This window comes from Gastrolobium bilobum, unplaced genomic scaffold (assembly GCF_033153095.1).
Source record: "Gastrolobium bilobum isolate Gb01-03AN ecotype WA unplaced genomic scaffold, APGP_CSIRO_Gbil_v1 utg7290, whole genome shotgun sequence".
NCBI classification, from domain to species: Eukaryota; Viridiplantae; Streptophyta; class Magnoliopsida; order Fabales; family Fabaceae; genus Gastrolobium; species Gastrolobium bilobum.
Genome location: NW_026898915.1, coordinates 428,226 through 441,979, shown reverse-complemented (window position 1 = coordinate 441,979; position 13,754 = coordinate 428,226). Strand labels below are relative to the sequence as shown.

At 34.4% G+C, this 13,754-nt stretch overlaps 3 protein-coding genes across 4 annotated transcripts; all 3 read right to left on the bottom strand.

Moving 5' to 3' along the window:
- Positions 1-604: 604 nt before the first annotated feature.
- Positions 605-1,494, bottom strand: LOC133285456 (uncharacterized). The gene has a single exon (XM_061482688.1). It carries the CDS (start codon positions 1,307-1,309, stop codon positions 824-826), a length of 486 nt encoding a protein of 161 aa, XP_061338672.1. The 5' UTR covers positions 1,310-1,494; the 3' UTR covers positions 605-823.
- Positions 1,495-5,103: 3,609 nt separating this feature from the next.
- LOC133285454 (protein NUCLEAR FUSION DEFECTIVE 2) lies at positions 5,104-6,205 on the bottom strand. The gene is made up of 3 exons (XM_061482686.1): positions 6,052-6,205; positions 5,845-5,924; positions 5,104-5,756 (listed from the first exon to the last, which is right to left on the bottom strand). Exons 1-3 carry the CDS (start codon positions 6,121-6,123, stop codon positions 5,351-5,353), a joined length of 558 nt encoding a protein of 185 aa, XP_061338670.1. The 5' UTR covers positions 6,124-6,205; the 3' UTR covers positions 5,104-5,350.
- A 1,373-nt stretch (positions 6,206-7,578) lies between these two features.
- LOC133285413 (probable alpha,alpha-trehalose-phosphate synthase [UDP-forming] 9) lies at positions 7,579-13,250 on the bottom strand. Of its 2 annotated transcripts, XM_061482624.1 has the most exons (6): positions 13,232-13,250; positions 12,069-12,143; positions 10,131-10,986; positions 8,895-10,016; positions 8,282-8,582; positions 7,579-8,206 (listed from the first exon to the last, which is right to left on the bottom strand). In XM_061482624.1, exons 3-6 carry the CDS (start codon positions 10,880-10,882, stop codon positions 7,931-7,933), a joined length of 2,451 nt encoding a protein of 816 aa, XP_061338608.1. In that variant the 5' UTR covers positions 10,883-10,986; positions 12,069-12,143; positions 13,232-13,250; the 3' UTR covers positions 7,579-7,930. The 2 variants fall into 2 exon arrangements, with proteins under 2 accessions (XP_061338608.1, XP_061338607.1); XM_061482623.1 differs by having other exon boundaries at positions 8,895-10,986.
- Positions 13,251-13,754: the final 504 nt, after the last annotated feature.

Below are 13,754 nucleotides of genomic sequence, written 5' to 3'. Positions count from 1 at the left end.
CAACCTCCTACAAGCTATATCAATCTGCCCTACTCAAGTAGCACACGGCTTCCCCAACAAGTTCTATTTTGGTTAATCATTCGACAACTTATTCAAGAGATGAAAATGACACATTTTCAATGGTGAAGTGAAGATACTCCAAACAAAAACACGATGACAAATACCTAACTATGACAAGCAATTAATTTCGTGGAAGGCTCATTTTATTGATAGCAATTGTCAAACCCCACCACCAATAATAATAATAAGGGTTTTACTTTTCTCATGTTGTAGGAGAGAAGTTATCTCATGTTGTGAGATAAATTAAGTGGAGCCCACTAATTTTAAAAAAAAGAAAAAGAAAAGAAAAGATATGCACGTCTTTTTATGTGAGTGTAAAATGAGAGAGTAATCTTATGCAACATAAGAGTATAATTTCCCTAATAATAATTACAATTATTACGTACGAAATAAGAAGGAGAAAAAAAAAATTAAAAGAATTGCAAGAGAAGCCTTATTATTCCTTATCAATTCTCATGCTTCACTCCACCCAAGGACCAACCATTAGAAACAAGGAATTAATTATGAAATGATAATAGTGAAAAGAATTGATTACTTACATACACAATAATAATAACCTTTCCATTTGTCTATCTTATCATGAATATATGAAGAGAAATAAAGAAAAGTAAATAAAATACTCATAGGATAGAGGAAAGGGCCAAACAAACAAAAAGTGACGCCACCCACTACCCGTTTTCATTCACAGGTTGAGCCACCAACCAAACCCCACACTCCAGCTCACGACGCGCACATTCCAGCGCACTCTCTCACTCAACTCAACTCAAACCAAAACGGCGACGTCCCTACCCGTCTCCGTCGTAACCGATTTCACATTGTTGTTGTTGTTGTTGGCGGCGGCGTAGCGCGTGGAGAAATTGCGAAAGCCATCGTCATAGGGATCCTCGTTCTGCCCCTGGTCGAAATTCAACGCGTAACTGAATGGGTCGTATTGGTAGTTGGCCATGCGCTTGGTGGCGCGGTTTCGGTTGAACCTCCGAATAAATGTCTTCCACTTGGGACCCGCCACGATCTCCGACCACTCGCGTAGCTTCTTGAGAGCCCTGAGGCCACGCGACCACCACCGCTCTCCGCTTGGACGGGATTGTGTCTGTGACCAGGAAGTGGAGCGAACGCGCTCCCACCATGCGGAACGACGTCGTGGACCGAAGCAGCAGGATGGGAAAAACAACTTGGAACTCTCTTGGGCTTGGGCTTGGGCTTGGGCTTCGCCGCTCGGAATGGATTTAGATTCAAGCTCGATGGACATGTCAGAACCCGATATGAGATTGTTGATGGTTTTTTTGTTTTTTTCTAAACAGAGCGTTGATATGCTATGTAAGAAGAGAAGAAGAAAGATTTCAGGTATAAATAGGTGGTGGACCGGTATATTTTAATTCCTAATGTAACCCTTTCAATTAATTCACTCGTCTCTTAGTGCTAACTATTCAGCAACCACTTAATAAAACAATATCATTTGTTTTATATTATTATTTAATATTATTATTATCACTATCAGTTAGGCTTAGGCATACTGCATGAGATTAAGAATTTAAGACCACGAAAATAAGGATGCGACGAGTGCCCACAGAAAAGAAAAGAAAAGAATAGAAAACACACACGTCACACACACGGACACGGAAATCTTATTATCCACCAGAGTCGTGAGTCACGCTTGTGTTGACTGCTTGTTCCCGCGGGACAAACTGAGCTCTAAAAAGATAATATCTCCTCGCACTCACATATAATAGCTGAACACTTTTTATTATTTAATTGTATGCCCAAATTTATAAACCCTTATCTCTATTTGTCACCTTAAAGTAAAGCACTTTTCCTTAGGATTACAAAGTTAGTTCAGATCCTCTCATTTCATTTCATTTTTCCTATGCAGAACTAATTCTATCATTTTCCCCTTCTCTTCAGTCTGAAATTATATACATCAACCAAAATAAGTGTAAAATTATTATGTTAAACAGCCATCATTGTGCTCGATTTCAAAGAAAGCAAGGTTAGTTCATTCCCTTCGGGTGCCCGGGAAGGTTGTCATGATATAAAATGGAAAATCCACCTTTAAAATTTAATATACTTTAAATTCCCCATTCCTGTTCCCTTTCAAATGGTGTTTGGTGGACTGAAAAATTATTTGGTAATTCAAAATATTTTAATAAATATTGGTTCAATTTTTCTGATTTTATATTCGGTTGATTGTTAATAATTTCTGAAAATTATAGATTAATTTTACAAAATTAAAATTTGACGAATTTTTGAAGAAAAAAAATCTGATATATAATAAAAGGGTCAAAATGCAGTGTTGGAAATCAAGTCATATGGTCTTCTTTTTTTTATTTTTATTTTTATTTGATACATCAAGTCATATAATCCTTTTTTTTATTTTATACATCAAGTCATACAATTCTTCTAAACTTTGCAGGTTATTATATCAGTGGCGATAATTTTTTGAGATGCAAAATCATATGTTAAACAACTACTTTTTTATAAAAGAATCTGGCCAGTCATATTAGCTATTTAATTAAACCTATTAAACTTTCGAGCATATCAAGAATTAGGAAGAGAAATATTATACTAATATTATTTTATTATTTGAAATTAATTAAATAATTATTTTATTTTATTTAAAATAATTAATATAATATAAGTTGGTCTGAGAATATTTTCTTAAATCTTTATTATTATTACTATTTTTCTTTTGGAAACCTAAATCTTTATTATTTTACAAAAAAGTTTAAAGTATCTAAAGTTATTTTAGATAATTTTATCTAATATCCACTAAAATACACAAATAAAAATGTGTGAAATTCATATTTTCTTTTTCTCTCTCTACTCTTCACACGAGTCCACATGGACCCAACACATTTTTTTATGCGTATTTTAATGAACATTAGATAAAATTATTATTATTATTTTTTTTTTTTTGGAGTTACCCAACTCTAATTATCTCTATGAGACGAGTTGGCTCCCTCCGGTATCCCCACGAGCTTCGACTCTTTGAGCCGGCTATGAGACTAATCCGGAGTGGGGGGAACAGTGATGGCTAAAATAACTTTAAAACTTTAAACTCTTTACTAAATATAAGAACGATCTATTTACACATTTAACTATTAAACTTTAACAAAAGAGGGTATTTTAATCATAAAAATATTAAACCAAGGTTATTTATATTCTATAAATTATGTAAAAAAAATTCATAAGTGGGAATTCAAAAGTACCACTTAACTGTTAGTATTATTTCATAGAATTCTTATTCACAATTTTAATTCTCAGAAATTTCATTTTCCCAAAAAAAATTTAAGAATCCTTATATTAAACATGGGTAACTAGGATTCTTAGGAACTAAACTTTATCCTTTTACCAAATCGCACATAAATTAACCTTATATGGAAAATGCCAACAACCAGAGTAATGCCCAGAAGTTGAATTTTCTCCCTTAAATTTCCCATTTCAATTATGAGCCTCAGAGACCTTGAAAACTATGTAATGGTGGCCAAACCCCGAGTTGGTGTTGACTCTATTGACTGTTTTGTTACCATTACTGCAAACGTTGAGATAATTCAAACAATCTGTCAAAAGCAGACATGGACAAAAAACATAACATGCTAAGATTATGTCGCAAGTCTTGTGTACACGTCCAGTATGTCTTAGACGACACCAACACGGCATTTTCTTTTTAAAATAATTTAATACTTCCAACTACACACAAGTTTTACAGTTCAAAAATTGTCAACTGCTGGTGCGATTGTTTCTACATAAACTTTGACTTTCCTTTCTTATTTACTTTTAAATATCAAAATCAACATCAACATCAACATCACCTTTATCCCAAATTAATTGGGATCGATGGTAGATGAACCCATATGAAAGATACAAAACGATTTTTTTTTTTAAAAAAATAGTAATAATATATATATATATATATATATATATAAAAGTAAAAAAGAAAGGGAAAAAGAAGAAGGGGGGAAATGAAGGGGAAAAGGACTAAAAAGGGATCATCTCGAACATAGGAATAACAACGGGTCTAACTCTCCACCATACTTATAGCTTTTCTCCATTCCATTCTAAGACATACCGTCCGCCAAACTATATCCCACTCCATTAAATCTTGTTTTACTACCTTCCCCCAAAGATATTTACTTTTAAATATCCTTCACATTAATTTAATTTGTTATACACTTTGCTCCACATGATATCTTCATCATTATCACACTCATCGAATGAAACAATCATTATCCAATGGATAGCTTATCACGATCTCACATTCCTTCTCAATCTAGTTTCCTCACTTTAGCATTCTTATGCACGTAATTTTAGGTATTAAGAAATGAAACCATCCTAATACTGACACATTTCTTCTCAATCTAGTTTTCCCACTTTGGCATTCTTGTGAACGTAAGTTTAGGTAAGAAGAAATGGAACCATCCCACCAACATAATCTGTCGTCAATGGCAGAGCCAGAAAATTTTGTGAGGGGATGAAACCAGCAAGCAAAATTTACACTAATTTAGACAGGGTAACACGATAGTGGATTAATGAATAGCCAAATTTGGTGCGGTTGATATGGACTTTGGGATCTCCTACTTCAAGGGCTAGCTTTTGAGGTGAGGCTCTCCCAAGGTTCGCATCCAAATACTTATATCGGTCCTCAAACTCTAAAAATACACGGGACATTCGGTTGGTCATCCAAAGATTTTGAACATCAATTTGGTCTTTCATAACGTAAATTGTAAAATAAACATCAATTTAGGGACCAAATATATTGAGGGCCAAAATTGTTACCCATTTTAAATATCAAGAGACCAAATTAATGTCAAGACCAACTTCATGTCCCTTTTGTATCTTTATATAACTAATTTGAGTATTTAGTCTTTAAAGAAGTAGCACAACAAAACAATTAAAAGTAGATGCCAAATTAATGTACAAAACCTTTAAAGGATCAATCTTAATGTCCCATATTTCTTTAGAGTATTTAGTCTTACATTAACTAGCACAAGAAAACAATGGACAGTAGCTAAATGAATTCATAAGTTCAGAGCAATTAAAAATACATATCTATATTAACATAACAAAAAATGTTAAAACAAACAGAAGTTATATATCTTCATTCAATTAATACACAAGCAACTATAGGATCAGAGGTTGCCATTCACTGCTTCACACAACTAGTGGTCTAGTACTATTAATTACAGTAATTAGATAAACTAAAGAAACGATAAACAACTTAAACATAAGTCATTAAGAAGTGTTTTCAGCACCAAACGCAAACAGAAGACTTAATGAAAGTTGAACTCACAAGTCAGAGGGCTAAAGCAGCCCCAATGTCACCACCATGAAGGGTCCAGAAAATGTTACCAGCAGCATCAGATTTGCCAGTATCAATAGCAATAGCACCAAAGATTGCTCGAAAAGCACCGCAAACCACAGCAGGCGCAGAAGAATTGGTCTTTGGCGAAACTCGAACCACCTTGTGCAAGCCCAATCGCATTCCATCGACAGCACAGGAAGAGTCCACGTTGGAGATTTGAGATAATCGAGTGTTAAGTTCTTTTGCAGAAACGTCAACGTCTTTCGAAAGCAACTGAAAAGACACCGATGTTTCAATGACACTGGCACCCAAAATGCTGAAAGCTTTGTTGTTCTCCTCCGAGAAGGAAGCATGAGTCATGGCACGACGAAGAAGACTAATGCTCTTGAAGGTGTACCTGATGAAGGTAAAAACACCCAACAATTTCAAAAAAACAATGACAAGGAAACAAAGCAAAACAAACAAGACAAAAGAAAAGGACAGACCCTAGTTGTTTCTGGAGGGTTTCGAGAGCCGATGAAAACGGCGAAATTGATTTGAAGTGAAGTTCACTTGTTGCGTGTCCCTGCATAACAAAAAAAAAGAAAGAAGGAAAAACCCAAAACGAAAAACGTGAACTTTTTCTTCAGAGACGGTTAGGAATCGGAGAAAAACGATAGGGGGAAAGGAAAGGAGAGGAAAAAGGGGCGAACCCGAACATGGGGCAGAATCGCTATGAGCAAGACAGTGAAGACAATGAAGCTACGGGTACTAGAGGATCGCATTTTCGGAAGACAATAAAAACGACGGCGTTTCTTGCTCTTTCTCTCACACCCACACTCTTTCAAGTTGAGGTCTTCTGACTTACCACTTCACCAGTGAAAATTGCTTACCACCAAGTATACTTCGTTAAGAAGGAACACCTTTTACCTCTACCACGTTAAACGACGACGCGTGTCATCTAAAAATTCATATTCTATATACTTTTTTTTATTTTTAACCAAGATGCATGTACTATGTACATCTATAAATGTTAGACTGATGAAATTAGTTTTCGTTCGACAAAAAGAACAGGAGAGTTATGTAATTTTAATAAAAAAATTACTTTATTAGGGTTTTATCTCGTATTTTTTAATTAAAAATTTAAATCAGGAAAATGCACCCCACATTATCATACCTCGTTTAGGGGGGAAAAACTTTAAATAAAATTTATAAATATTTTAAATAAAATAGATTTCAAGTTGTAACCCAAGCTTTTTTTCAAATTAAATTTATTTTCTTAGCTATCTATCTTCTTCTTTTTGTTGTTGTTGTGATGTGTGAGTTGTTGGGGAGGGGGGAGACCTCGTTTGTATTGACTTGTTAAAAAATTTCTTTTTATGACTTTTTAATTTTAAAAGCACTTTCTATAAAAGTTACAGCTACTTAAATTTTTAAAAAATATTTAATATTTGAAAAAAATATTTGGCTTTTGATTTTTTTTTTTAAAACTAAAATTTTTAACTTCTAAAAAAAGTAAATTTTTGACTTTTTTTACGACTTCTGCTTTTTAAAAAAACAGAATTCCAATAGACTTTTTTCGAGAAAACATCAAAGGATTTTATTACTCTAAACACATGGATTTTTTTTGAGCCACACAGAGATCTGTGCTCCTAATTTCAATTTAAGGATAATATGTTTGACAATACTTCAATAATATATAAGTATCATTATAAGTTTTCAATGCTATTATCTTAGAATAGAACAATATCTCATCCTGGTAAGTTTTTTTTTTTTTTTTTTTTATATGGACAACTGAAATACTGGATATAACTGTAAGCTAAACCAATTGCAAAGCGTATAATTTCTTTTACCAAAGAGTTTGGTTCAATTTTGTTAATTTAATTTTAACCAATTTGGTTTAGTTCTTTGCACACCTCTTTATATTTTGACTAATGGGGCTTACATTCCAGAACATTAAGACATCTCTTTTTTTTTTTTTGATAAACTTAAGACATCTCTTTTTACTGTGTCACCGGAGCTACATTCATATGTTTTATTTTATTTTTTTTAATTAGTGAATCCAATAAAACATTACTCCATCTCACACGGATCCCCATTCCCCACCCCCAAATAAAAAATATTGTCTGCTAACAATTAAGGAAAATGGTTTATGGTTTCAAATTCTAAATGACCTTCATAAAATAAACTGTAACTAGTTCAACTATACAAATAAAGGATTCTCATCTCATCAAGCCAGATGCCTAGATTCAGAACCTAAAAATATTTCTCAATATCTAAAGTACTGCTAAAAGACAGCATAAACAATGTACTAAAAAAAAAAAAAAAAGATACAGAATAAACATCCATTTTCCCCCACCCACCAATCAAAAGCAGCAACTCTAACCCTTGATGCTCATTGTCTAGAAACTAATGCCACAGCATCCTCAATAATCAAAACCTGAAAATCAAATTTTAAACGACTTCCTTGAAGCATGTCTATGTATGAAAAACAAGTATTAAAATAGATATAGGTAAAGTTTGCATTTCAAACAACATTCTCAAAACAGATTTCTGTTTTTTTCCAGAAGAGCCTTCTTCAGAATATCTTGATTAAGGCACTGAAACGGTACCAAGAGCTTGAAGCAACCTCATCACATCCACAACATCATCTAAGTAGTACCTAGCTTTACTTGGTTTCTGACCAACAGTGCATGCATAGATTTCTGGTGCAGGAGAAGAGGTTCCACTATAAGCTTTGGTTAATAAGCTCTCAAACATATCCTCATCAGATCTATCATCCCCTATGCACAATACAAAATCTGGCAATTTCCCGTCCCTGGCCATTGTAGACAGAACTTCCTCTGCAACTAACCCTTTAGTGATTCCCTGTAATGTTCATTAGTCAATACTAAATCTTTTTAGAATAATCATAGGTTGAGAGATGAAGAGTTAAGTATAAACCTGTGACTTGACTTCTATAATATGCTTTCCCTTCTTAACAACTACAGGTTCATTTGCAAATAAACTTTCAAGGTGATCAAACAGCTGCTTGGCTTGCCAAGATCCAAAATCAGGATCAGCATCATAGTAGTGCCATACCAAGGCACTCTCTTTGGTCTCTATATAGGAGCCATCCGTTGCCTCAGTATACAATCTCATTACAGGTTCAACAATCCTTTTCCAAGAAAAATTAGTACTTGGATGACTTATTTCCCAAGTTGTACTTGGATGACTTATTTCCCAAGTTGATTGTTGACCCCACCTGTAGCAAAGACCAAACAAGACATCATCAGTTCTCAGAACTTGCAATAACATGGAAACCACTGCACCATGGAAGAAAAAAAAACTCCCACATATGCATGTGTTACAAGGTGAATTTAACTTTTCATATCATAATAAGCCAATGGCGTAAGCCCTCAAAAAACCACTATCAATTGCTTCTACTTCCTTTTGTCCTCTTCTTTCTTATTCTTTTAAGAGGGAATTAGGGGTTGATAGAAATTAAATAAAGGATTGACATGATTGTTATCAGCTGAATTGCACATAAACAACTATAAAATTTTAAAAAACTCACCTTAGAAAATAACCATGCTCAGCTGCTATACCAAGATTCTCAATCTGATCGAACCATTCACTCAGTGTGGTTTTCCCCCTGCCACTTACTATAAACACAATGTTGTTAGGGTCATTGCAAAGGTTATTCAGAACAGTTATGACTTCAGGACCAGGGGTTTTAACAATGGATGTTTGAGGTATGATTGTACCATCATAATCCAAAAACAGTGCCCTGCAATTTTTCCTTCTATATGCAGAGACAATGTGGTCTATAGACAACTTACTGAAACTAGGAGAAAGAGATAAAATTCTGAAACTCAGGCCAAAGCCAAAGCCCCAGCAATTTTTATTATAGTGATCCCTGCACGAGTGCTCTAGATCTTTCATAAAACATCGGACCCAGTAAGCTACATCATGAGAGCTAACATATCGATAGTGATTCTCATGACGCAGTTGTTTCTCTCCACTAGGTATTGTGATGGCCAAATTCAGTGCATCAGCCACAGCATTAATGTCCCATGGGTTTACCCTGATTGCCCCACTAAGAGATGGAGTGCAACCTATAAACTCAGAAACAACAAGTGCACTTGTACGAGGGGATTCAGAAGCAATTTCTAAAGCTTCATCCATTTTAGGACTCCCATGCCTGCAGACAACGTATTTGTAAGGAACCAAATTCATACCATCCCGCACCGCATTCACAATGCAACATTCTGCCAAAGCATAGTATGATGTCTTCTCATATAAAGAAATAGGTTGATCAATGATGATGACAGGTTCATAACCTGGCAAACTAAACCTTTCATTTATCCTTTTGGCAGTAATGTATATCTCCTTCTTTTCTTCCTCAATATCATTGCCAGTGCTCCTAGGTGGATTTACAATTTGGATCAGTATTAATTCACCCTGCAATTCTGGATATTGTTGAAGGAGTTGTTCTATGGCCAAGAACTTTAGGCCGATACCTTTAAAAACATCCATATCATCAACACCAAGAATAAGTTTTTTCCCCTTAAATTTCTCACTGATTTCTCTGACTTTGGCTAAAGTAGAAGGGTGATCTAAGGCAGATTGAAGTCGACCCATATGAATCCCAACGGGCAAAATTTTGATGAATATTACACGGCCAAAGTATTCAAGTTGAATGTAACCCCTTTTGCATTCATATTTTAAGCCAAGAATTCGACTGCAGCAGGATAGAAAATGGCGAGCATAATCAAATGTATGAAAACCAATTAAATCTGCATTAAGTAGTGCTTTCAATATTTCATCCCTAACAGGCAGAGCGCGAAATATTTCCGATGAAGGAAATGGACTGTGGAGGAAAAATCCTAGCTTGACACGACAATACTTCTTCCGCAAAAATGTTGCAAGAACCATAAGATGATAATCATGAACCCATACGTAATCATATTCTGGATTAATGACTTCCAAGACTTTGTCTGCAAATCTCTTGTTAGCAGAAACATAAGCCTGCCACAGTGACCTATCAAAGCGATTACAGTAATGTGGATACATGGGCAGCATGTAATGGAATAGAGGCCACAAATGTTGCTTGCAGAATCCATTATAAAATTGTTTTTGGAGGTCTGAAGGAATAAAGGTAGGCAAGCAATTGAATTCCTCCAGCAACTCGACAGAAACTTTATCTTGTTCAGTAGCATCAACATCAACCTTCAGCGATCCGACATAAACAACACCAGTGTCTAAAGGGAGACCATCCTTTAATTGCAACAAAATTGAATCTTCGTCATAACTAAAGCACCATTTGCCAGATATTTTGTCCTTCTGAGCATTGAGAGGAAGAAAATTTGCTACTATAATTATCTTGCGATTGTATTCTGACGAGAAAGCATTTGAATCATCATTGTCCCTGCATTTGCCATCTACATCAGACATAATTCCTGGAACAGTCATAACTCGGGGAAGAGCTCTGGGAGATTGAGGGAAATTATAAATGTCCCCTGACACCAAGTTCAACAAATTCATGCATGATCTTGCCACCATCTTTGCAATTCCAAATTACTGAGCTTTAAAAGTGAAGTATTATCTAGGATCCAGTATCCACTACTAAAAAGTCTTCAATAAATAACCCAAAGAAAAGCAAGAACCTGCAATGATGGAAGAAAACTAGTTATTGCAGTAACAGTATAGGACACAAATAAATAATTCAAGCAAAATATTTGAGTACAATTACTCAGTTATCTAAATATAGGTAGATACCCACTCACTGTTAACAAATTAGCGCCATGAAGATGTTGAAATTGAATAACAAATGAATGCTACTCATATGGTCAGATAATATTTGCCAATTATTATTTTGCATGTTTAACTCCATTATTGATGGTTGAAATCAATAGTCCTACAAGCGAAAATATCATTGAAAACTACAAAGATAATTTTTATGAACAAGCAAATGCAAACAAAATGTCACAAATAGACATCACTACCTAGATGATAAACAATGTCGCATGGTAGAATCAAAGGAATAAAGCTACACAACCCCAAATTTTTAAACTAATCATCAACCACATATGTAGCACAAAAGAAAGAGAAAATTAATTCCCAGACACTCATTAGAAGAATTAGGTAGTCAGGGGCAGAACTACTTAGGGAGTAGGAGGTGGTGTCAAACCAAAACCAAAATATTATCAATAAATACAATTTGTAACTTTTTGAAAAAGCTCCCCTTAATAGATAAATTCTGCTCCCTCTTCTAAACTTTTTTTTTCTTTTTTTGTACATCTCTTCTAAATTTTTTGATAAACATGTGAGTGAAAGTATATTTAGCACCCCCATCCAAAATATTCTAGTTACACCCTAGCAGGCGCTCCCAGGTAATACTTTGTTTAAACTGTATTCCTCTATTTAAGAAAAGAAGAGGAAAACAACAGCTCATATTAATATCATAAATGGATACTATGATTGTTATCCTACCACCTATAAAATTTCATTTTAACTTCCCAATTCTCTAAATAAAACAAATTGAATTCTCTTCAGAGAAAGGAAGAAAACCGCAGACAATCCAACCAAGGATTTAATGGGTCCAATACTCAATCTTTGGATCATCCGACTCTTTTAATTTAATTTGTACAATTACAGGCAGATTTAATTGGAAACAAAGAATCATAAAACTAGAACCAAATGCTATTCAGACATCAAAAAGCATATAAGAAAGCACAAACATGTATACCTTGGATTTAACTCAAATTCTTGCAGCCAATCTCATGAACCTCTCTTTATACTCAATCTTTGAATCATCCAAATTCTATGCAAGCAAAGTCCGATTCGATCAGGTACACAGAATCAGAATCTTAAAACAAATAGTTCAATGGACAAAAAAAACACTCAAGTTAACACACACTAGTATACCTAGATTGATATTGAACTCAAACTCAAGCAGCTAATATTGTGAATATCTCTAATCGATTAATAACCAGTCACGCGATTCTTCCTTGCCTATCATATGAAGCTCGTGATTAAGAACGCGTTACAATTGTGAACAGCTAGGTAAAATACAACGTATCAGTCTAGGAAACCTACCATGTATGGCAGCATCCTGTGTCACATTGTCATACATAACGCTAAAATAGAAAAAAATGATTTAATTTATATCAGTTTAGCAATCAAGTACACTAATCAAATTCATCTACTTAAGGAGCACCTCCCTATCCTTAGTACACATAAATTTTGAAATAACAACGTCAACATCAACATCACCTTTATCCCAAACTAGTTGGAGCGGGCGGCCGATATCCCATAAAAAAGCACAAATTTTGAAGTAAATTGTGCCAAAATAGGAAATAAAAAATAAAAAGGGCTTTGGAAGAAATAAAAGTTCAGCCAATAAAGAACATCATAGCCACAAGGGAAATTTTGAATTAATGCAATGGACAAAGGACTAATAATTCATGGGTATCTGAAAAAATTGTTCAATTTTGTTTCTTTGCAAATGATATAAGGAAAGTAAAAGTACAAATGTATTACAGTGTTACTCGTCAGTTGCAGCAAGGTAAAATCGTTTCAGATGCTTTGTTTGCTACTGCATTGAAAGATTGTACATGTGTGTGTGTCTATGTGGGCGCGCGCGTGTGTTTTTTCTTATCTTTTCTCTCTTTTATAAATCTTGAGGATTCCCATTTATAAATTGTCCATACATGCTGCTCAGCCTTGGATACCAAGTACAGCTAGCTAGCTTCAGCAATGTATAGCATTATTACATTCATGCACATGCAACAAATCTGATTTTCGTTTGTCACCAAGCAAGATAATTTCTAACCAAATTCCAAATGCCAAAATCAATAGAACCTGCAAAACCCAAATAACAAGCTGGATAGAGAGGAGCAGCCATTTCACCTGAAGAGCACAAACTGATCCAAATAGCAAAGATTAATTCCCAATTAGTGTACAGAAAATGGTCCTGCTAGGAAAACAGAAGGTGAGAGAAATGAAACAAAATCAAATATCAAAAACTCCTTTCCCTTTGATCCACGAGGATTAGGAAGCAATAGAAATGAAATTCAATAAATAAAGCACTAGTCAATGCAATATCAAGTAGCCATTTTACCTTGACCTTGACCTGACTCAACAAACATACAGACCCAAAATGAACAAATAGCAAAGGAATAAAAAAAAAAACACATGAAAAGAATAATTAAGAACTGAAAATTGAGTATGAACTCTGGGAAAAGTTATCAGTAAAATTTAGATTTTTTTTATAGATAATATGCGATAATTATCTTAGGTTGGAAACAAGTGAGTTTTCTGGGATGGAAACTCGTTTAAAAAGACTATCAATATTCAATAGTAACAATTGTTAGCAATAACATGTGAAAATAAAAACGTTGGAGATTTCGTTTCTTAGGTTCTGTTTGGTTTT

Excerpts from the sequence above, each read along its gene's own strand:
- LOC133285456 (XM_061482688.1), bottom strand. The coding sequence starts at position 1,309 with ATGTCCATCGAGCTTGAATCTAAATCCATTCCGAGCGGCGAAGCCCAA.
- LOC133285413 (XM_061482623.1), bottom strand. The coding sequence starts at position 10,882 with ATGGTGGCAAGATCATGCATGAATTTGTTGAACTTGGTGTCAGGGGAC. Across the intron at positions 8,583-8,894 it reads GAGCATGGTTATTTTCTAAG|GTGGGGTCAACAATCAACTT; the intron begins GTGAGTTTTTTA and ends TCTTTGCTACAG. Across the intron at positions 8,207-8,281 it reads TTATAGAAGTCAAGTCACAG|GGAATCACTAAAGGGTTAGT; the intron begins GTTTATACTTAA and ends TGAACATTACAG.
- LOC133285454 (XM_061482686.1), bottom strand. The coding sequence starts at position 6,123 with ATGCGATCCTCTAGTACCCGTAGCTTCATTGTCTTCACTGTCTTGCTC. Across the intron at positions 5,925-6,051 it reads CGATTCTGCCCCATGTTCGG|GGACACGCAACAAGTGAACT; the intron begins GTTCGCCCCTTT and ends TTTGTTATGCAG. Across the intron at positions 5,757-5,844 it reads ACCCTCCAGAAACAACTAGG|GTACACCTTCAAGAGCATTA; the intron begins GTCTGTCCTTTT and ends TACCTTCATCAG.